Source organism: Brachycentrus maculatus, unplaced genomic scaffold, assembly GCF_059751285.1.
Source record: "Brachycentrus maculatus isolate JH-2025_06_01 unplaced genomic scaffold, ASM5975128v1 h1tg000113l, whole genome shotgun sequence".
Classification (NCBI taxonomy): domain Eukaryota; kingdom Metazoa; phylum Arthropoda; class Insecta; order Trichoptera; family Brachycentridae; genus Brachycentrus; species Brachycentrus maculatus.
The window spans coordinates 312,539-336,413 of NW_028280866.1; the positions used below are offsets into that span (position 1 = coordinate 312,539).

General features: G+C 33.0%; 1 protein-coding gene across 2 annotated transcripts; it reads left to right on the top strand.

The window, feature by feature from the left end:
- Positions 1-6,611: 6,611 nt before the first annotated feature.
- LOC148310003 (lysozyme-like) lies at positions 6,612-23,297 on the top strand. 2 transcript variants are annotated; one of them, XM_088259159.1, is made up of 4 exons: positions 6,612-6,764; positions 19,317-19,499; positions 20,174-20,247; positions 21,908-23,297. In XM_088259159.1, exons 1-4 carry the CDS (start codon positions 6,698-6,700, stop codon positions 22,052-22,054), a joined length of 471 nt encoding a protein of 156 aa, XP_088115285.1. In that variant the 5' UTR covers positions 6,612-6,697; the 3' UTR covers positions 22,055-23,297. The 2 variants fall into 2 exon arrangements, with proteins under 2 accessions (XP_088115285.1, XP_088115287.1); XM_088259161.1 differs by having other exon boundaries at positions 19,320-19,499.
- Positions 23,298-23,875: the final 578 nt, after the last annotated feature.

The following is a 23,875-nucleotide window of genomic DNA, read 5'->3' on the forward strand; positions in this document are numbered from 1 at the left end:
AAATTCAGGCGCGATAGCGCAAACTCGAGCCCCGGGCGTTTTCTATGGCAAATATACGAGGAGCTAGATGCGAAATAAATCTGTCTAAGAGACGTGCAAAAAGTGTTACGTATAATGAAAAGGTTTCCAGTTACTGCAAGCAAATACCGGTTGGTACACAAAAATTACTCTTTGTTTGAAATACCTTTTAAATAAACTACAATAAATTTTTAAATACCATATCGATACTTTAATATATTGTTTTAGTACACGTTAGATCGGTTAAAATATATTTTATTTGATAAATTTCCGCACCAAATTATGCGAAAATATAAATGTTGACATTGTGCCGTTTTTTATGAAACATAAAAATGTGAAATTTAAGTAAATAGCTAATAATTTAAGAAGCATAAACATATTTTTAATATTGTAATAAAAATAATATTATACGTCACATCGTACATATTAGAAAAATCTGTCAAAATATTATCACGTTGACTGCCAACTACGAGATAACTCGTAGATTTAGTTCTTTGCTAGGACATCGACTACGAGTTATCTCGTACTGTGTTTACTTGCCATTTTCGTAAAGCTACGATGAAATTCGTGGTAAATAAGTGCTAATATGGGTAGATGGTTTCTGGGAAGAGAACAAAAAATAAATTCTGGCTTACATAAATAGAAAATATATTAATAAATGAACAGATAATAAAATTATAAAAAAATGTTCAAAATCAAGAAGTAAAAGATAGTTTGTAAAGAATAGGCTTTTAGACCGGAATTCTGAAAATTTCCGTGGCAGTCAACGTGTTATACAATGCCAAATTACGAGTGACCTAACAGGGTTGCGTTTTTATTAGTTTTTCATTGCTAAAAATAATCCTTAACCATGAAATGCGAGTTGAATACTAATAAATACTTTAATATACCATAGTAAAATATTACTTTATAACAATCAACTGATAAATTGTCATATAATTGTTCTCTTTTTAAATATTTTTATTTTACTCCTAGGTAGGTACTTACTAAGAGAACGTTATTAATAATCCGTATTGAATAGGTAAATATTATTTTGTGCATTAGTGTACAGGCTATAATTGTAATAATGAATTTAGCATAACAATGCTAGAACTATCGGAATGTCGAATACACGATGTCGGTTGGAACTAATTTGAACCAAAACATTCAGAGTTACAATGTTTTATTATTTTTATGAATGCCTGCCTATGTAAATAGGCAACTAAATGAAAACTGTATTTTTAATTACATGTAATATGTATTTTTAATATCGCGAAAATACCTTTGAATAATATAAATAACTAGATTTATAAAATTGTGATATTTTAGGTTTTAATTGAGGTTTAGTTTTTTGAGTAACTACCCACAAAATCTATCAAACAATTTGTGCATATTTTCTAAAATTGTAGGTACCTAAATATTATTTTTCTATGGATGCACATTTTTTCAATATAACGGCAAGTATATCGAGATTGATTATAAACTAAGTATTGTGCAAGTCTTTATTTTATTTTATCCTCCCGTTAAAAATAACGAATGAAAACATTCCGAATCAGTTTGCTTATACACTAATTTATAAGTGATTTGAAATTTCATTAATTAAATACTGCAGTTTTTCTTTTGCAATTGGTATCATTGGTGTTATAAATCTCGATTTTGTGCCCCCAACCCTGCTGCGTTAGCCGCCATCTTTACTTATATAACGGTTGAAAATCATTATAAAACCTTGAAGGAAAAAAAACATTTTAATCAATTGCATTTTTCGCCAAGATATTATACAGTAATCAAAATTAATCTCTCTTTTTCAGGTGTAAGTCTATTGACATCAATGTTAGCGAAACTGCATTGTTGAGAATCTTCTTCTTTACACCCTTGGTGCATAGGGCACTGCATCATATAAGTGCAGTGTTATCTTGATCATTAACACACGAAGGAAAGGTGATCAGCCCTCCGCTTCAGGTATCAGCCCAGGGTAATATTGAATAAATATTAGAGTAAAAAATCACTCATATTTATTTGACTCCCCCCCTGGGAATCGAACCCGGGACCTCCAGCTCGGTAGCCAAGCGTGCTGACCATTACACTACGGAGGCGGACCTTAATTAACCTATAACTTTGGGTGCCATTTTTTTTTACCTTACGTCATTTCATTATTAGAAACAATTGAAACACAAATGGAAGATAATAAGGTATTTCATAATAGAGGAAAAAATAAAAGAAATATGTAGAGGAAAAAGACGACGAGGAGTTACGTGGAGTTGTTAGAAGAGAAGGCAGGGGTAGTATCGTATAAAAATCTGAGAACCTGGGTTTGGACAGAGATCAGTGGAAGATGCTGCATCGACAAAAGCCTAGCTCTTAAATTTAATGTTATATTGACTTAAGCTGAAAAAGGCATAACAATAATAAATTTGGATAGTTTATGTAGCGTTATTTTCGTAAAATACTACCTAAAGGCATAATGTCAAATGTGTGGCTAACGCAAAAGGGTTAAATTACAGAAAATTGAGATATAGACTACTAATGACTCCCTTTAATTTCAATTATTAAACCATATCCGCTCCCTAGGTGGAGCACATGGAGTCCACAAACGGTCTCCAGGTTTTTCTGTCGAATTTCAATTACCGTGATTTTTCCATTTCTTCCGTCTTGCTATCAAAGTGGGTGTTGTATTTTTTAGATTGTATACAAAATCGATTAATTGAAAGAAAGAAAAATAGTAATCTAAATGTTCAGCCAGTTGTTGCATGTAGGTTTTTATAAGGTTCGCGGTATTATGACACCATTGCCGAGTGTTTGCAGAAATATGACGTCATGTCATTGTCTTGTAGGTACGGTCGAGGACAATAGTCCCACACCACATTTGGTAAGTGTATTTCTTGAGAATGTTGTACGATTTTTCCTCAACTGTAAGACAATAGTTAAAAAAAAGTATTCGTACCAAATGATAAAAAATATATATACATAAATAAATGCTATTTTTGACACATAAACGTAATATGGAAATTTACCCTAAAAAACGACGCCTGAGGTGTAGGCAATATGTAAAACTTGTTATTTAAAAAGATAAATATACATCGTTTTGTCTCACATCCGTCTTAGAGATTGTATTTTGACTGCAGTTTACTTTCGTCCATGTTTTACCAATTCTTTGCTTAACTTCCCTTTATTAGGGTTGGTAGCAGGATTCCATTGTGTATAGCCAATTTAGCTTTCGTCGATATATTTTTGTGCTATAACTGATTTCTGTGCACTATTCACTCTGTCACCAGCATTCACTCTCTTTTTATATCTTTATCAACCATTATTTACCTAGAAATTATTCTTCTCAAATATTATGTATGAAATCATTCCACATGTTCCACAATTCCCCCATTAATTTATAATATTTTACACCCAGATTTTCATTTACTTCTTTCAAAAACCATGATTTTGGATTTGTCAACATTTATCAGTAAATCACTTTCCTTGCACACAATTTACACCTTTGACACCAGCGCCTGCCGGATTCTCTAGTATCGGCAAAAAGCAAAGCATCGTCAGCATACAAAAGGCAATTTCGGTAATGATGGTTATTTTTATAAATTAATAAAAAAATATTATGCCATATTCTTCGGAATTTTTTTTATAAACAATTGTATAGGTATGAATTGCTATTGTTAAGGACCTTGTCTCATATAAATTTTTTATTCAATCCTAAACGATTCCAGGTAAAAATTAAATTTCCTCAAGAGTGAAATGTTATTCTCCCCACGTCCTTTGCATACCTTTTAAACACTGAGAATGAATTATTTATACTGACGAGGATTTGTAGAACAACTTACAAGATATAAAATATAAAATATTTACCTTTATTGTTTGTACAGTGGTCCATTATTAAATATAAAAGTTGATACAATCTCGTAGCATTAAGTTTCTAACATTCTGATTAACCAATTCAAATGATGTGTGATAGACGTTTGAATGGTGGAAAAAAGTAAAAAATGCTAGGCATTAAGAATTATCGATGAAATTAAGAAAGGTGTGTTGAGACGGTTTAGACATGTGGAACGAATGAGTGAAGAAAGAACGGTAAAGCCAATTTATGAGGCAAATATACTTAGAAATAGGAGCAGAGGAAGATAGAGGAAAACTTGAAATTATCTTCTTTTCTTCTTCATGCGTCCTGCCGACGTTGTCGATCACTTCTGAGAAACCTTGTCTATCCTGAGCATCACGAAACATCTCCTCCACCACTCTAATCCCGGTCCACTTCTGGAAAGCTGCCTTCTTCCATCCCTTCTACGACATGATCAAGTATTTCAAATGTTTACTTAAAAGTGGTTAGGTGTCAAACTAAACGGCGGGTATGTATAGGGAGTAGGAACTACCAAATCAATTAATGAAAACACACTATAATGTTTACATAGATAGTCATAGCCCATGGCAATACTTAAAGTGCAATTATTACTGAACATCTATAATATAACATGCTTCAAAACGCACGTAATATCACAGACATAACACAAATGTTTCTAGGTGCTATATAATGGGATCTTTATCTTAGTGGATGCTGAATGGTGGGTAGACAGTTCACGGGCAGTAACCGGATCTCGATTAAAACTGGAACCGGTATCAGTGACTCATTTTGATATGTGGAATCTACAACAATACAAGTATAAGAATAACCAAAGCATTTTGTGTCCTCTTATTCTTCCCAATTGATGTAATCGATGTTCTATTTCAAATTGATTTTTCAGTTTGAAGTCGAAAAGTTCGGGAAAGTCTATTGACCGAAACTACTCGATACTACCGACCGAACTACTACCACGCCTTGGCTTAGATTCCTGATACCTAAATCAATAAAAAAAATAAGAACAGACATACATGGCTGCTTATTCGGTATTAATAACAGGATTGCAACGGGTTTGGATTCAATATTTCACCCATTTTTAATAAATATTTATGGAGAATACATAAAGCCCTTTGACACTGTGAAGGCGGCATAATATTTGGAAGGAAAAAGGTTTCGAAGGACAGCACTCAGAAATAGAATCTAACATGTCCTAGATTTGAATTACTTCCACGTAGCGCAGACCCCCAGGCAGACCTCCAAAAAGGTAGAAAGACAGCTGGGAGTCAACATCCCAAGAGCTACAAGTGGAAGCGCAAACAGATCCTTAGGATCTAGAAAAAGAAGAAGAAGAAGACATACGAGTAGGTGAATGTAACTTGGCTTTCTTTTCAATAAAAGGAATAAATGTTTTGGAACGCTGACGAGATTTAATACCCGAAATAACCTGGAAGCCGTCATTTTACAGTTTATCATCATCATCAGGATGGTGTAACAGGGAAATAAGTAATATATCCATGACCAATGACGCATTAACTAATCTTTTAAAAGTGTAAAGTGATCGTAGCATAAAGAGGAGGACAAAAATCGGATATTGAGTTCTCACATTCCCAAATATGGCGAGGAAACTTGGACCTTCCTAGCAAGCGAAATGTGGCAGTCAAAAGATTCATGCATTCGAAATGTGGTATTCGTAACGAAGAGAACAAACCTGGAAGAGTTGAATATCAAATTTTAGACTCTCAACTGTTTGTTCTTCATGATCTCGCCAAATTTTCGGATATGCAGTTCGTCGAACTGAATATGCCAGTCTGGAGACGCTCGTGATGGAAGAATAGAAAGACACAACCCAGCCTGACCTGATCTGACCTAGATGACAGATCCGAGGACTCTGAGAGGTCACGACACCCAAACACCTTTTTGGTTGTATGGCCAAGGTTGTAAAAATGTTATTTTCATTGTATTTCGACACACCCACGTTCATATACATGACGGTCAAATGTCATACTTACATACAAACCAATACTCATGGGGGCGAATCTTGAACTTATGTACTAATGTCATCATCCATTTCATCAATATTATGTCAGTAATAATTTTCATTTTAAAGGTGTCTCAAATTGATATGAAATATGTGTCGTTCTTCCCTTTTTTATGAAAGAAGATGGAAATCTGAGCTTTCCAGGGCTTACGGCCTGGAATATGGCATAAAAAGGGAGGAACGATACATGTTTCATTTCAAGTTGAGAGATCTTTAAATTGACATCTCATCCATAGGGCGAATAATCCAGTGTCCGATATAATAAATAGTATAAATCTTGTTAATAATTTTCTTTACAACATTTTGAGTGTGTCCAAATACTTGTTCACAAAATCTGGGTCATCTCCAATTACAGGAGTTATTTTCATATTATTTTTGACATCTCATCAAAGATGAAGACCAGATTTCCATATTCTTCTTCATCTTTGATGAGATGTCAAAAATAATAATTTTCTTATTGAGCATGTTAAAATATGCTCTATTTTGTGTATTACATTTTTATTCAGTCATCTTTATTTTGGGTTTTTCATGGGCTCGATATACGAGAGTATATATTTATATATAGTCCGATCAGTTGACGCATTCTGAAGTTACGCTCATTGAAATTCCCACATCCTTTATATAAAATTAGCAGATAATAAACACGATCGAGGTTGTCGATGTAAACAAAGAGTCTGTCAGAATAAGACGAACTGTACGAGGCTGTAGCTATTTAAAGGCGTGTTGTACGTCGGAAGAACCAGTCGCAACCAGCCAATCTGCTGAGTAGCGTCGTCCTCGTATCTCTCTTCTTCCTTGCAAGTAGTGTCAGTTGATCCTCGACCAGGATGGAGTTCAATAAGTGTGCGGCAGTTGTGCTTCTAGTGGCCATGGCGTTCGTCTCTTCGGCTCAAGGTAGGATGATGAACACCAGACATAATATACGTATTACATGTCTTAGAGCACCTAAATGTGTTATTTACTAGTGAAAAACAAATATTAGATAGGTACTTCAAAAGGCCTACTAGTTTTCCGGGCGAGTTCAACGTATTAATTAGGTAAACAAACAATTAATAAAATATCAATAAATATTATCTACGAACTGTCGGAATATATAAATCTAAAAAACTATTTGAGTAACCCCTTTTTAAGATGCTTGCTTAATACATAAAAAAATTATGCAACAATTTTCCAGCCCTTTTTTCGGTTTATTTCTGTTATTTATTGAATATCAGACTGGTTAAGCATTTCTGTATATATTTATTCATTAAATATCTTATTGATTTGCAACGTTTCATGCTTTTTTCTTCTTTGTTCAGCTTATTGTCGAGGAAATATTGGTTAAAAGATATTGATCCATAGAAACAGGCTCGCCAGTGTAGGTGCATACATTACAAATCTGGATAATCCAACAACTATGCTCTTAAATAATCCTTATAAGTATATGCATTCTCAAATTACTCACACATATCACAAAAAAAATATTTCCCTTCTGAACGGCACACAAGTCAATCACCATTAACGATCTACACGAAAACCTTCATAGAACCACAATATCCAAAACGATCAATCTCAAGCATAAACAACGGTTGGCCAAAAGACCTTTAAGTATTACATAATGAAAGTCTTTGGCCTACTCTCATTATACATAAAGTCACTAAATAAATAAACAAATTTTAAATAATCTATAAATAAATGGATAACAGAAGTGAAATAGATCGTGTTATTCGGCCATGTAACCATGGTTGCATAATAAGTAGATTATAAATTGTTTACTAAACAAGTATTGTAAAATGTGTCCACGGCAGGCGAAATCCCAAAGCATGTAAACATGTTTTTGATACATTGTTATCTGTTTCGATGCGGCCATCTTTGCACATTAAATTAATAGCATTGCGAATTGCGGTCATTTGTTATGAAAACGATAACCCACAAAAATTATTAATTATCATATGTTAATCTTATTTTTAAAGAATTATTATTTTAAATAAAAATCAATGTATTTAGTATAATATGACCAAGTTTTTGAAAAATAAATCCGGTCGTATTAAAAATGTCATTTACTTTATAAGAAAGAATGGATACAAAGATTATAAACGGTACTTGTTTAAATATATAATATTTCTACATTATTTTTAGGTAGTATAAAGAAGAGAGTATTTAAATTGGATATATAGATATAAGGGTTCCTAGTGGATGACCACTACTTAAGAGTAACGTACAAAATTTCGTACGCAAACAGTCAAGACAGCACTGCATCATTCATTCTAATGTAGTATCATTTTCACCATTGAATGCCACAAATATTCAGAGAATTTTGTTTGAATCTGACCTGGTGATTTGAATATACTAAACGGATTCACTACGTCGCTAGCTTATAACGATAATTCGAAAATGTGTAATTTTTAGGTACCCTGCGGACAATAAAAATATTATAGTTAGTAATCGGTGATCGGCTGTCCAAACTTAAAACACAGTAAGGGACATTTTTTTAGAGAAACTTTTTTTTTTGCATTCAGGACTAAGTAGAATCTACTTAGTCCAAAAATGCAAAAAAAATGTTTCTCTAAAAAAATGTCCCTTACTGTGTTTGAAGTTTGGCCAGCCGTGATATGCTCAATTTTTTTGCGTATTAATAAATAATTTGATTTACGAATTGCTCCTAATACTTTATTTGAAACTAATACTAAACTAACATTAACAAAGATTTTAATAAGCTTATATAATTTATGGATTTAGTATGAACGTGATTTATATATAAAAATAAAACATTCGTATAAAACCACTTTTTAGTTTAGTTTATTAATGTAAACACTAATAGTTTGGAGAACTACAAATGTTCTCATTAACAGGTGAAAATACAAACAAAATAAGCTTAGCAACTTTAGTCAATACATAAATTTCAATACTAAGAGATTAGTGGTAGAATTTTAAAGGCTCATTTAGTATATCCGCACAGTATCAGAAGGTCATTTGAAGGTCATTGAGGTCGATGTATCTTGTAGTTTGCATATGAACCTTCTTTCAGTCACAAACTTTATGCAGTTCTTACGTTACTGGAATAAATAAGGTACCCGCTTAAAGGTATCCGCAAATTGAACGTGTCATTTATAAAAAAAAAGAAATTGGTGTCATTAATGAAATGTTTATCCATCCCCATCATTGTATAAAACAAATTATTATAATATTTTATGAGGATGTTTGAACAGAATGCCAGGCTGTATTTTGGTTTTTCAAATAATTTATTTAAATTTAAATTGTGTCTCATATCAACCATAGATGGTGTCGATAACTCGAATGTGAAAGAAAGTGTCAATTGAAGCATAGGTATATGTAACTACTTCCAAAATTTGGGTAGTGTGGTTGTCAATATGGGTAGAATGGTAAATGTTACACGCGCATAAAATAGTCACTTAAGCCAACTCATGACGGGTCTTAAACCCTGCAAACAACTAGATTTCCATATTCTTCGACATCACCATCATCATCGATTGAGATATCCATAATCTCTTTCGATTCGTTATGTTCAAAATTTAAATCTTAACCGCTTTCATAGGTACATCCTAACTTTTCTAATTGATGAAAAAAAGCTTATCTTTTTAGTATTTTTTTTACAAATTACTTGTTGATGTCAATATCTAATTAAAAGCTTACCGATATTCGGGTAGACTGACTGCGAAACTGGCGTCGCGGGTTCGATTCTCGCCAATTGCAAAATAAATTCAAGAAATATTTGTTTTTAAGTAGTCTAAGTATTTGGGAGGTAATTTTCATAGCCTTGCTATCCTACCTGCAGACAAATATATAAAATAGAGGCTTGTGTCACGCAAATAATTAAAATGTATTATTATTAATCCATTAAAATTTCATAATTAAAATATAACTTTCTTTTAAATCACTATAAATATTTTATTATAACTTAATTATAATGTCTACCGGTTTCGAAGCTAACCGCTTCTTTATCAAGACTGATTGATACTATTAATCAGTCTTGATAAAGAAGCGGTTAGCTTCGAAACCGGTAGAAATTATAATTAAGTTAAAATAATATATCTAAAGTGATTTTAACACAATGTTACATTTTAATTATAAAATGGAAAATCACAAAGTTAGTGCTTCAAATATAAATTATATTTAAATTTCTTTATCAGCTAGGTGCACTTTAGAAGTGTTGGCATTGCATTAATAACGCACAGACAACTAAAACAAATGCTCCTGACCTTTACACCATCTCGTTGCCTACAATAATATGAAATTATTATCGTAAATTAATCCAAGGACGGTATAAATTTAACGGAAAATAAAATGTGAATTATTACTTCTGGTTGTGAATAATTATTATGCGAAGACTTCATGTAGACAGTATCTATTTGGTAACTGATTATGCAAGAGTGACTAATTTTATAATGGATCATTTTCAGACGGGAGGAATATCTAATTTAACATACCCAACCTATAAAGTATTGTATTAGACTCGTTTTTTGTTTATAACAGCCGATATAATCAATATTTTCATTCATCGTTATTTTGCGAAATTCGCCTTCGTAAAAACGTTCTTTTTGTAAGTTGGAAACGAATGACGTCACAAAAACGAATCTACACTACTACTATTATAGCTCTATAAAGCAGATACAAAAAGGGATACGCCCCATTTATATTAATTTATTAGCCAATAATAACACATCATGAGAAAAATCCATTCTTATTTGAGATGTTCTATCTGATTCATGCCATACGAAAAGAAACAACCTCAAACTGTATAGCTTTTATGCTAAGTGAATGTACGGCTGTACAAATTTAAAACACAGTAAGGGACATTTTTTTGTAGTAGGTTTTTTTTTGCATTTATGGACTAAGTAGACTCTACTCAGTCCAAAAATGCAAAAAAAACCTACTACAAAAAAATGTCCCTTACTGTGTTTTAAATTTGGACAGCCGTGTAAGTGAACTGAAGTGGCAGTAGTGCTGGAGGGTTGTCGTTTCATCAGCTTTTACCCAATTAGGTTTCAGAACTGGTCAGTTTTGGTCAAACACTCGATCATTGTTCTTCCCCACCCACCCTACTTACCCGATCTCGCTCCTTCCGACTTCTTCTTGTTCCCCAAACTCAAAGGACATTTGAAAGGAAGACGATTCCCGAGATTAAGGCAAATGCGAAGAACAGGCTAAAGGACAACACACAACATTGTTTATATTGTGAAATCTGTACTACGACGTAACTAACATTACGAACAATTTAAGTCTATCTAAATACTTCCTTGTAATTATTTTTAATTATTGCATCTTGGATACTTTTATAAGTTGTGGCGTAACAAAAGTATGGAATTTATACATAATACATAGTAATATGGAAGTTATACATAGTATAATATATAAAAACCGAATTAATCAACAACTTCTTTACAATATGTGTTTTCATAACTAGGTTTTTGGCCTCAATCACTAAACGATAAACACCCAACAATTTGATTGCGTTATTTATTATTTGACAATTTGGTCATTAACTTAAGCTGGAATGATATATAAACAGATGAAAAGTAACGAATACCATACCGAAAGTAACAATGCTATAGATAAGCAAAATATCTAGATATTTTAATACCAATCAGTAACATTTTGAGTGTGTCCAAATACTTGTTCACAAAATCTGGATTATCTCCAATTACAGGAGTTATTTTCATATTATTTTTGACATCTCATCAAAGATGAAGAAGAATATGGAAGTCTGGGCATTTACGGGGCTGACGACCGTCATAGGCTGTATTATTATATTATATTCTTCTTCATCTTTGATGAGATGTCAAAAATAATATGAAAATAACTCCTGTAATTGGAGATAATCCAGATTTTGTGAACAAGTATTTGGACACACTCAAAATGTTGTAAATAAATTGTCTGGTTAAATTATAAGCTTAAATAATAAAAATGAAAATGGTATTTTCTGGCGTTTCTCATGTGTGTGATTATAATCCAGGATTCGGATCTCACATACTAATATAAGAGTTTCTGCTTAGTAAAAAGCTTCTTTACATCTCACCAATAGATGTCTCTAGTGAAGTTCTAGTGATTCAAGAACAAGGTTTCTAAATTGGTTCATATATACAGAACTTCCAAGAATTTGAGTAGTGTGGTTGTCAATAATGGGTAGAATTGGTGAATGTTACACGTGTGTAAAGTGATCACTTAAACCAGCCTATGACGGTCGTCAGCCCCGTAAATGCCCAGACTTCCATATTCTTCTTCATCTTTGATGAGATGTCGAAAATAATACCAATCAGTAATGTTAACTAGACCCATATGAGTACCACATATATAGTATGTCACCACACTGAACATGTGTTTTATGAAATCTGAATTACACATATCTACGTTAAATGTAATAATGTACTTTAAAGACAGGTTTGGTGACCTAAGGGTCAGATGACCCAATCGGGGACAGAACTCACCACGACACAACATGTACATGTCTTAACACTCTTATTGGCAATCTTCCTAGTAACACCATTCGATCGCTTGTCTATCACTTTCGATTATTTTACAATCAGTAGACCTATGGGTCTATTCTTCTACGAATTAGTCTACGAAAACAGGTACTACGTGTGCGGGTATACATACAGTATTAGTGTCTAATAAACGTGGGTCTAAATGACCCGTTCATTTATATTGATGGAGTGACCAGATCCCAATTTTGAGTTTACATACCCAAACCAGTTTACTGAATCACAGGTTCATCGATTTACCGATATTTACTGATTCATTGATAAATTACAGACCAACGAACTGTAACAATTAAAGGTCGCCTGGAAAAATTTAGAAAAAGTAGACCTCAAAAATTCCCCGGCGAACTTTTTTAAAAGGTCGACGCTGTACAATTTAACAGCGAGTCGTTTATAATTCTCCCTACTCATCTGACGAACGATCCATCGCTTAATTGATGTGGTCTTAGTGAACGGATCACTTAAGTGATTCGGATCTTCTGATTGAACGGATCTTATCCGAATCTAGTATCAATTACTTACTAATCATCTGATTTATATGATTAATCTGACATAGCGGAACTCCATAAGTATAATAAAAAAACAGGTTTACAAACTACAGATTATATTATGTCAACTTATAACAATGGTCGTATGACATCACATCCATGGTCAAGTACAAAGTAATCTATAACTCGCATTCTAGACATTAATCGATCCAGCTCTCCACATCACCATCACCCGATACCATATGTCTTTCTTCTCTTTCATTATAAACCACTTACCAGACACAATCGCGTGTGTTAAATGGATTACCATGACATTTAGAATCCTGTCACAACAGTGCAAGTAAGTATTGTGACCTGTCGGATTATTGAGAGCACAATGCGATGAATACCAAGTGTAAAACCGGTCTGTCACAATATTTTGACAAGGCTCCATCATGACGAAGCGCTTGAAACATAAATACATATAAGTAGATAACATATTATACATATTACTTAAATGGTTTGATGATTAATTGATGCAAAAATGTATCCTACATAATACGAGTATATCGCGTAGGTCCCGTAGGTGAATTTCATATATTTAATATAGTTTCAGCGTTTTGAAAACTCCTGTTTTGTCATTATCTCGTGATTTTTCGCGATATATTGAACATATAAAGGAACAAAGAAGTAGAATTCATTGTCTTATCCTATTATATACATATTAGGTGTTGAATAAATAAGTTTTTCTTTGAAATAAATTTACGTTTTTTAAAAAAAAAGGGTTATTGAAAGGAGCTAAAAGAATCTTTAAAAAAATAAATTATTGTAAAAACATTTTAAAAACAAATATCAAAATTTATTCATTAAAAAATATGCTCGGAAACATGTGTGGCTCGCGCAGCTTGTCGGGTACTGAATTGTATATTTGAGAGTGCGCCCTTAACGCGTTATCTTGTCATAGTAATTCCATTATTTTTTATGCAGATATACCCCTGTGTGCTTAGTATAATACTTTAGAAGTACCCTAATATTTTAAAGATATGACGTCAGTGTTCTTATGTTGTGTCACCTTCGGGATGACGTTATGAAACCATAACAATTACATATTATGGAGCCTGAATGCGTGGTATCACGGTTTTCCCGAAAGGATGCACTGAACAATGGTGACCTCAGGCTCCCACGACTTGATATAATAATAAAATCTAATTATTTAAATATACAAATACATTTTCGTTGCCTTTAACAAACGGGGTAATAGCAAATTAAAATATAAATACTTGAACAGTGTAAAATACGCTTACAAAGAAAAAACATGGGGAAAATCTGCGTTTATAAATTCAAATTTGTCATTAGTTAAAATAATAATAATAACGTTTTGAATAATTTAAAATATTTTACAAGATAAAGGTAGCGAAACGTTGGTAATAAAAATATCAAATCAATGTTTGACGCAAAGTAATATGCGTATTAATAAACTCAGTAACGATCTTTTCACTGTATAATAACTGAAAATATAATAAAACGATATTTTTTTTAAATTCAGGCGTTTTCTATTAAGTGTAAAAGTTATGAAAGAATCTTAATATGATATGTAAATTTTAATATAATATTAAGGTTACTTAAAAATCAACCGTGTGGTTGCAATGAGTAGAATGATGAACTTCATAATTATCCCATGATCACAGTGTTAGATGTATGTACCTACATTTCGTTGCCGGATTCATTTATGTTTCTCTTTAAATTATATGAAATAAATTATTGTAATTCAAGATTTATTCATCATTATAAATGTCAAGGTCGGGTTTATGTAGCGGATGTTTATTGTATACATAACATACAAATACATGTTTTTTTTTAAATTCAATATTATCAAGCTTATAAACCTATCCTAAATATGAAATGTGAATTATGAATAAAATTCGCATTAAATTTGATTTTATGAGTTTTCTTTAATCGACCCCTATGATCACCTAAATGGTGCAAAGGGTATCACATAGGATCGATGCGGTATAAATGTGATTATTAACTTTACACAAGGTGTTAAAGTAATAACGAAGGCAAGGTGATTAGTCTTGCCATCCAGATACTTGGCTTTATAAGTGGGATATGTTTAATGAGATACAGATGATGAAAGTGGAGGAGCACAAGAATATGGATATTACTGATATATGAGAAAGGAAACGGGGAATAAAAAGTACTTAGGAATAGATGAACCCACCAGATTGTATATTTAAAATTGTACTAGCTTAGGTATTCAATAGTACTGTTTATATGTACAATGTACAAGGTCAAATTTGGGTGTTATATATTCAATAGAAGATTTTCTGGGTAAGTTCAGAGGAACGGAGTCAATAGCCATTTTTTTATACTTCATGACGACAATTAACTTGAACATTCGCGGTAGAATGTGCATCTGGCTACTTCTACGGTTGATTCTGTCAACTTAGCAGCTTGAACTTATTGTGTGATGATACATAAATTTGTTTTATTAATAATAAATAGTATATTAACTTACTTTTAAAGAAAGCTTCACTAATTCGATTCATATGCCCAGACCATCTCAACCAAACCTTTCTTAATTTTATCGATAATGCTTATCTCCATCTTGCATTATTTTCTTATACCACCATTCGAACATCTATAATACAACGTTTTGTCGCATATTCGCCTGAGAGAACGCATTTCGGATGCATATAGTCTACTATCATCCTTCTTTTACCAACTCCAAGCTTCTTTTCCATCATACATTAGGGTTGGAACATAAATTATATTGTATACTGCAAGTTAAGATTTCGTTAATAGGCTTTTAATTATATATTAAATAGATGGATTAAGTATATATATATATATATATATATATATATATATATATATATATATATATATATATATATATATATATATATATATATATATATATATATATACTTTTAGTCAGTTGCGTGTACAGAGAATTAATTAGGGTAGGCAGTAGAGGTGGGTAGTAAGGTAAGATAGGTACCTACTGCTTAGTAAGGTATGGTAGGTACTGGTTGCGTTTTTGTAGGCTCTGCTTTTCTGCCTATATGGAATGCACGCCCCTGGTTATAGTTAATAGGCGGAACTAACGGCATCGATAAATCCAAAACAAGAGAAGATGAATTATTTTCGATCAGTTTTGTTTTTGTTGTATTATTTATTAATAATAAAATACCAATAATGACATTCAAAAGAAATATTTAATTATATATTGTTTTTACCTTGCTTTAAAATCATAGACTAAAGTTTATGATAATAGTCGTATAATAGTAGTCATTACCAAAACAAAACACCTTCATAACAGGTATTTTGTTCCAATAAGATTATTAGTTATTTGATACATCTTACAATAAGAAGGTAGGTACCTTAGAATGTACCATATATGTGTAATGATGTCACCTCACTACACAAGATCAGCTCATAATAATACATTGCTAAATACCCAGTTCACGGCCATTTACTTCCAAATGTATTCATGTAAAACCAATATGTATGGACAAGTACTTCGGTAATCGGCATTATTAGCCGTTATTACGAGATTCTATACTTCAAATTACATATTTCCGTAAAATATTATCCCAAGAATTTCACAAGAATGCAAGGTTATTTAGCGGAAATTTCAAGAAACAATATTAGCTAAGGCTAAACAAAATGTATTTTCTAAATTCGCATCTGATGTATGATGGCAGTGCATAGGGTATTACAACAGGATAACCCCAACTTAATTACTCAACTCTACCATAGTTGGTGCCGATGTGAAATAAGGTGTCAATTTAAGGATATACATAAATACAACTTCTTAAATTTGAGTAGTGTGGTTGTCAATCATGAGTAGACTGGTGAATATTTAATGTGTATAAAATTATCACATAAACTAACATATGACAGGTCATACACCTTATTAATACCTAGACTTCCATAACCTTTTCATCTCTGTTGAGATGTAAACAGCAGGATAATAAGGAGCTAACTTGATCGTTGGCTTACTTAATAAGTCTCACGCTTCAGGAACCACACACTGTTTATGTACATATAGTGTTGACGTGTTTTCTAAGACCCCTTTGGGATATTTTTACAAAAATATCAGAAATTTTGTTGGATTTGTCATATTTAAGAAGCTGAGGGAAGGAAGAGTGGAGATCTCACTCAAAATTCATTTCAGGTTTTCAGGTTATTTCAAAACTTACCAAATTCTCGTCGAGAGAATTCATCCTAATTCATTAGAATTCAATTAGAATTCATTAGAATTCATCATGTATGTCATTATTACATATCGCTCACTCCTTTCAAGAACGTCATAAATAAAAAAACGTGATATTTCAGGAGAACGTTTTTAGAGTTTAAAAATATAACACAATGCATTAAAAATAAATATCAAGCAGCTTATGTAACTTTTAAGTGTGCAACAAATCTTTTTAGGTACAATCAGAAGGTTTTTTCTCCATTTGAAAAATATTTAGTATATTTAAAAAAATAATTAAACAATACCCTTTCTTCAAAATGCAAAAACAACACTTTCTGACCTGTAGTGGGTAAATATTAAGTTAAAAATATGCCTCTTTTGCTGGGATATAGTACATTTTCTGGGCATTCCGAAAACATGCACAACTAAAAAATTATGATTTTTGATTTATGACGTTCTTGAAAGGAGTGAGCGATATGTGAAAGTTAAATTTTTATTTTGTTACATACTTTAAAAACTATATTTAATCCAGATGGTCGACTAAAATTGATAGAAAACACTTGTCTACATAGTTCAGATAACATGAACTATAATTCTGTTCAATAGAAAATCATTTTTATTTCAATTTTCTTTTTGGCATCATTATGTACCCGACAATACTGATTGATAACTGAGTTTAAATTGATAAAGCTTGGAAATTTGAATCTAGAAGTAAATTCAATCGAATTCAGCCCAAAGCTGGTATTATAGTTAAAAGATTATACATTATACTTGGCACAATCAGGTATGTCAAATACTTGAAAGCGGCCGGGTCAGGAGTCGTAATAATCGTCGGGTATGTACGAGGAGATGCATGAATGTAGCGGAGGCAAAGAAAGTTTGCAATGACAGAGTGGTGTGGCGTTCGATTCTCTCTGCCTACCCCTGCGGGGAAGCGGCGTGATGATTAGTTAGTTAGTTAGATTATACATTACCTGCATGGTGTAGATAATTTTAATTTAATTGCATTAAAAATATGTCAATTATAATCATTTCTGTTTTATGATTTATCAAAATGGGATTTATCAGATGGGACGCAAATAAAAAAGGTTGGGTACTGCTGATGAAAGCGGTTTCATACATCCTAGTGCAATATTTAAAACTAGTTATATTCTGTGATATTGTATCATCTCACTGGGATGTGTTGCATGATATCATCTCGCCAGTTCAGCACAGGTCTTCCCGTTAGGTTCACGACCAGCGATATATTTTTTTGCAAAACAACCGACTTGATTATATATCGCCTAGATGCTAACGATCTAGTATTACTGGTCTCACCTCGCAGTGTACTATAACAAGTCGTGATAATACGTCAGTCAGGACAGGTATACCTTGGCGAGTCCTGTTAATCGTTCCGGTTGGTTCACCAACATAAGAATTTAGCACAAGAGACTGGACTAAAAACAACAATGATTCACAATCCTGGATACCTACGGGCGTTACAGAAATTCTCGCAAAATAGAGTTACTGAAAAGAGTGTTCTTATTCCGGGTTTTTCCAATATGAAGAAATCTCTGATCTTGTAAGTGTACTAGTTTTTACGGACTCGACATGATTAGCTACCTACCTTTATTGGATTTATTACTAACTGGTTGTATGTCTTCTAGATAAATGTGTATTTATTGCATTGTTTCGTACGAGATCTTCCCACTGCTGTGGGTCGAGATGATCCGGGTCAATCGGACAAGTAAATAAATCTAGTATCATTATGGTGGAAAAATCATGGGATTCATTTTGATTTCAATGTGATATTAACACGCACATGCGTCATGAGATGTATCTGTCAGCATATCTGAAATAAAAAAAACCTTAGACGTTATAACAGAATTAAGCAAAAAATAATTGTTAAATCACAATATTCCAAAGTCATGGTTTTTGAAGGAAATGAATGTGGATTTGGATGTAAAATATTAATGGGGAAATTTTGGAAAGGGTAGATGATTTTGTATTTTTGAGAAGTAAGGAAGTAAACCTGATCACGCCCAAGTATTTGAAATACTTGATCATGCCAGGTTTTCTACAGTTTTCCTCTGCTTCTAGTACCAACCACATTCACCTCATAAATTTGTTTTACTTTCTTCACTTATTCGATTCACATGCCCGAACCATTTCAACACACCTTTTATAAAAATCAAACCACCAAGAAATGTCGGTAGAAAACTTAAATTTAATTTATATCTATAAAAAGGCATCTTTCTACCATGATATGTCGTACATATTTTGTATTTGAAGTTGAAGAGAATATATTTTTGGCTTGCAGCAGCTGATGGTCTTCCTCCGGTGACGGACGTGTGCCTGGGCTGCATCTGCCAGGCCATCTCCAACTGCAACCTGACGCTGCAATGCGACGGCGAGACGTGCGGCCTGTTCCGCATCACGTGGGCCTACTGGTCTGACGCCGGCAAGCCCACCAACGGCGGACAGCTGCCTGACGATCCCACAGGTAAACTATTCATGAGTCAATTTATTGTTCTTTATCTTCATCTATCTATAGATCCTGGGCCTCCGTCTGTTCCCCTTGGGATATCGACTGCAAGCTATCTCTCCACCTTTTCGGGGGTCTCTATCCTTTAGCATTCCTTGAAAGGCGTCACGTGACAAGTTCCTTTTAGTCTTTCTAGCATTTCTTGAGGTCTGTGGTATGACATTCTGTTTACGTGCTTATTCTAGTATCTTCCGTCTTACACATGCTCCGGAAATCATTGTTTCTTAAGCGGTCATCTCAGAGGTTCGAAGTCGAGATTTCGTTCCATAAGTATCTGCCCTTGGCTCGATTCTATAAGTGGCTATTGGTCGAACACATGTTTTTTGTATATCTTCATTTTACTGACAATTCTTGTGTTTTTGTTCCTTCAGACTGAATTGTATTCAAACATTTTTTGTTAATATTTAAATAAATATTTTGATCAGGCAAAACCAAACATTATGTAAATTAAAAGGAAGAAATAGTGGATTTAACTTTTTTCACATCGATAATCTTTACGTTTAAAAAAAAATAATGCTTTTGTTCAACTGTACATTTTTTGCTCTATGTACAAATTTGTTAGGGTTTTTACGGTCTTTAAAAAATCATTGAGAAATAAAGTGTAAGATAATAATGGTACAACCTTTTTCCAGCATACTCCAACTGCGTGAATGAGCCCATTTGTGCTGCCAGGGCTGTTCAGGGATACATGGCTAAGTTTGGACAGGTTCGTTATTTAATTTTACTATTTTTAATCTAATAGAACTGAAAAAATATTCCACTTATCAAAGAAGTATAGTGATGCCTCGCATAACGAACGCTACGCACTACGAACTTTTCGTTCAACCATTACGCGACTTACACAACGAACCTAGCTTCACACAGCGGACTGTATGTATCGTATTTCATATTGACGCTCGAAGAGCTCCAAGCACTTCTAGTCCAGCAGCTTGATGAAGATCGAAGGGAAGCTTCATGTGACAAAGAGGAGGAGCAATAAAATCAACCAATCTCAACTGCTGAAATCGATGACATCCTTGCCGAATGGGGAGAACATGTTTAAGAAGTCTAGCCTCTAAAGCCTCGATAGACTCTCCTAAAACTGAGTTTTTTTTATGTTACAGAACCATGTTAAAATATTTTGCTACAAATCGATTTTTTCAAACATTTATAGTTATAGGAAGACGCGTTTCATAAAACGAACTTACTCCTGGAACGAATTAAGTACGTTATGTGAGGTATCACTGTAATTAATCAATGTCTATACTAGCGCCCTCTGGACAGTGAATTACGTTAATTAAACTGTTATCATATTGTAAGCACTTTGATTATATAGGTACTCGTACATTTGTCTTTTCGACCACAGATGGCGTATAAATAAAATATATAACAAAATATTGAATTAAACAATGCCGTACAATTTTCTTTCTTTAGAAACATTATTAGGTATATGGAAATCTTCAATTCAATCCATAGATTTTTTTTATTGAGATTATATTTGTGTTGTAGTTAGCCGCCATATTAGATCAATTAAACCAATTAGATAATTAATAAAAAAAAATCAATTGTTACGCTGTTCTGAAGCAAAATTGAAATAAACGAAGATTTTCATTTTCTGAACATATATAAAGAGGCATAAGGAAGTCTGGGCATTTCAGGGCTTACGACCCGTCAATGGTTAGTTGAATTGATCACTTAATACGCTGTGTAATAGTCACCCATGATTGACTACCACATTACTCAAAATTCAGAAGCTGTATTTATGCCTTAATTGAAAATATCAACTTCATGCCACTTCAACAAACAACAAAAATGTTGTTTTTTGCATTTTGAAGAAAAGGCATTGTTTAATTATTTTTTTAAATATAGGTACAAAATATTTTTCAAATGGAGAAAAAAACCTTCAGGTTTATCTAAATAGATCTGTTGCACGGTAAAAAGTTCAATAAGTGGCTCAATATTTATTTTTAAGGTATTGTTTAATTATTTTTTTAAATATACTTAATATTTTTCAAATGGAGAAAAAACCTTCAGATTGTACCTAAAAAGATTTGTTGCACACTTAAAAGTTACATAAGTGGCTTGATATTTATTTTTAATGCATTTTGTTATATTTTTAAACTTTGAAAACGTTCTCCTGAAAAATGAGGTTTTTTGATTTATGACGTTCTTGAAAGGAATGAACTTTACCAACCTTTGACAGGTCATAAGCCCAGACTTCCATATTCTACATCATCTATGAAGAGTTGTCAAAATGTGAAAAAACAACTTCTTGCCGAATTGAATTTCGGTAATCGTGTGTGAAGTAAATCATTTGCATAGCTTTTTTCTGTTGTTTTGACAATTTTAAAATAGTTTTAAAACAATCGTCCTGTCTCTGTTCCCAGGACTGCAACAAGGACGGAGTGATCAACTGCTACGACCACATGGCCATCCACAAGAAGGGCGGCTACGGCTGCTCGGGAGAGCTGCCCTACGACTATGCGACCAAGTTCAACCAGTGCATAGCCACCGTGCAGCAGCAGCAGGGCTGAGCGGACCCTGCCACCACCTCGAGACAAACTTCTACATCTGCCAATCGATAAAAAACATATTTCATCCTTTTTTAAATTTAAATTTCACTTGGTAAACATCGATATTTCTTAAAATCTATCATGGCACGTGTTTTGATGCATTTCCGCATAATTTTCAAGCACCTGTGAAAGCGAGGTTTTTGCTTCGAATTTTCATTCGTGAATTCTCTCTTTTACCCTTATCCGCATCCCAATGGTGCATAGGGCACAGCATCCTATAAACGCAGTGTTATCTTGATCATAAACACATGATGGAAAGGTGATTCGCCCTCCGCTTCAGGTACCACCAGTTCAGGGTAATATTGAATAAATATTAGAGTGAAAAAATCACTTATATTTATTTGACCCCCCCTGGAAATCGAGCCCGGGACATCCAGAACGATTGCCGAGCATGTTGACCATTACACTACGGAGGTGGACAATAAATTACAAGACATTAAAGTAACTTTAAATATAAAAATTGTCCGCCTCCGTAGTGTAATGGTAAACGCGCTTAATCTTTTAGGATTTCTACTTTATTGTTGTTATATGTGAAATCAAATGAAAATCGAAACACGTGTCATAATAGATTTGAAGAAATAGTCGTATATACCAAGTGAAATTTAAATTAAAAATGAATATTACCACAAAGTGACTGCCGGATTATATAATGAAATGAAAAACACAAATATGCCATAATGGCGAATCTCGTATTACATATTTACGCCCGCGCAGAGTTATGGTATTGTAACCAGCTTATGACAGGTCATAAGCCCTGTTAATACCCGGACATCCATAATAATGATGAGATGTCGAAATGTAACAATAACTCCTAAGTGGAGAAATTCAGATTTATGAACAAGAAACATTATTATTAAATAATACATACTTATGTATTTTGTTTCATTAATTCATTCAGCGGTCACATTGAGGCTAATATCTATCAATTTTACATCGTGTCACAATAGATTTTAAGAAATAGTGGTATTTACAAAATGAAATTTAATTTAAAAATAATAGTCGGATTTTATTAAGTTAAAATATACTACATGTATTTCCTTCAATTCCGTAAAAACTAAAACAGTGAGGGAAAAAATGCCTCGTGAGTTTTATAATATATTTTGCTTCATTTAATTATTGTATGTATTTTAATGATTTTTTGCAATTTTGCGATTTTTGAAAGACAAATATGTGATATTGGAAATAAATAGATATTTAATTTAAATTTGTTTATTTTATTTTATTTATCATATGTACCTAGTTAACGCGTATAAACAAATTTTCAATATTGAATGTCCATGGAAGCTAATATGCCAGGACAACGGAGTGCTGGTACCGACACCAATGTATGGAATCGAAACATGGAATTGGCAAAGGAAGGATGAAAGCAGAGCCAGCGCCATTGAAATGTGTCTTCTTAGACGAATGTGTGGAAAAATCGTTGTATGTTTTAAAATGAAGATATTTGAAAGGAATGTAAGGCTGAACTATGGATAATTGAAAAGGTTAAGAAAAGGTCTTTAAGGTGGTATGGACATGTGGAGTGAATGGATAACGAGAGAATGACTAAGAAAGTATATTTGGCAAATGTGAACGGGAGAACAGAACGAGGACGACTAAAAAAGACTCGGCACGACTAGATCAATCGGAACCTAAAATCTGGTGGTGTCAAAAGTCTACGTAATCGGAGGGCATGTATGACTAGATGTATTAATTGAATTAAAAATTAACAAATTATAGATCTTGGTTACATTTAAAAATAAAATAGAATCAACTCATCCATGAAGCGACGTATGAATTATG

What these genes read in the sequence shown, in the direction of transcription:
- LOC148310003 (XM_088259159.1), top strand. Translation starts at nt 6,698, where the DNA reads ATGGAGTTCAATAAGTGTGCGGCAGTTGTGCTTCTAGTGGCCATGGCG. An exon ending in GTTCGTCTCTTCGGCTCAAG is followed by an intron (nt 6,765 to 19,316) that starts GTAGGATGATGA and finishes TTTGGCTTGCAG; the next exon opens with CAGCTGATGGTCTTCCTCCG. An exon ending in ACATGGCTAAGTTTGGACAG is followed by an intron (nt 20,248 to 21,907) that starts GTTCGTTATTTA and finishes CTCTGTTCCCAG; the next exon opens with GACTGCAACAAGGACGGAGT.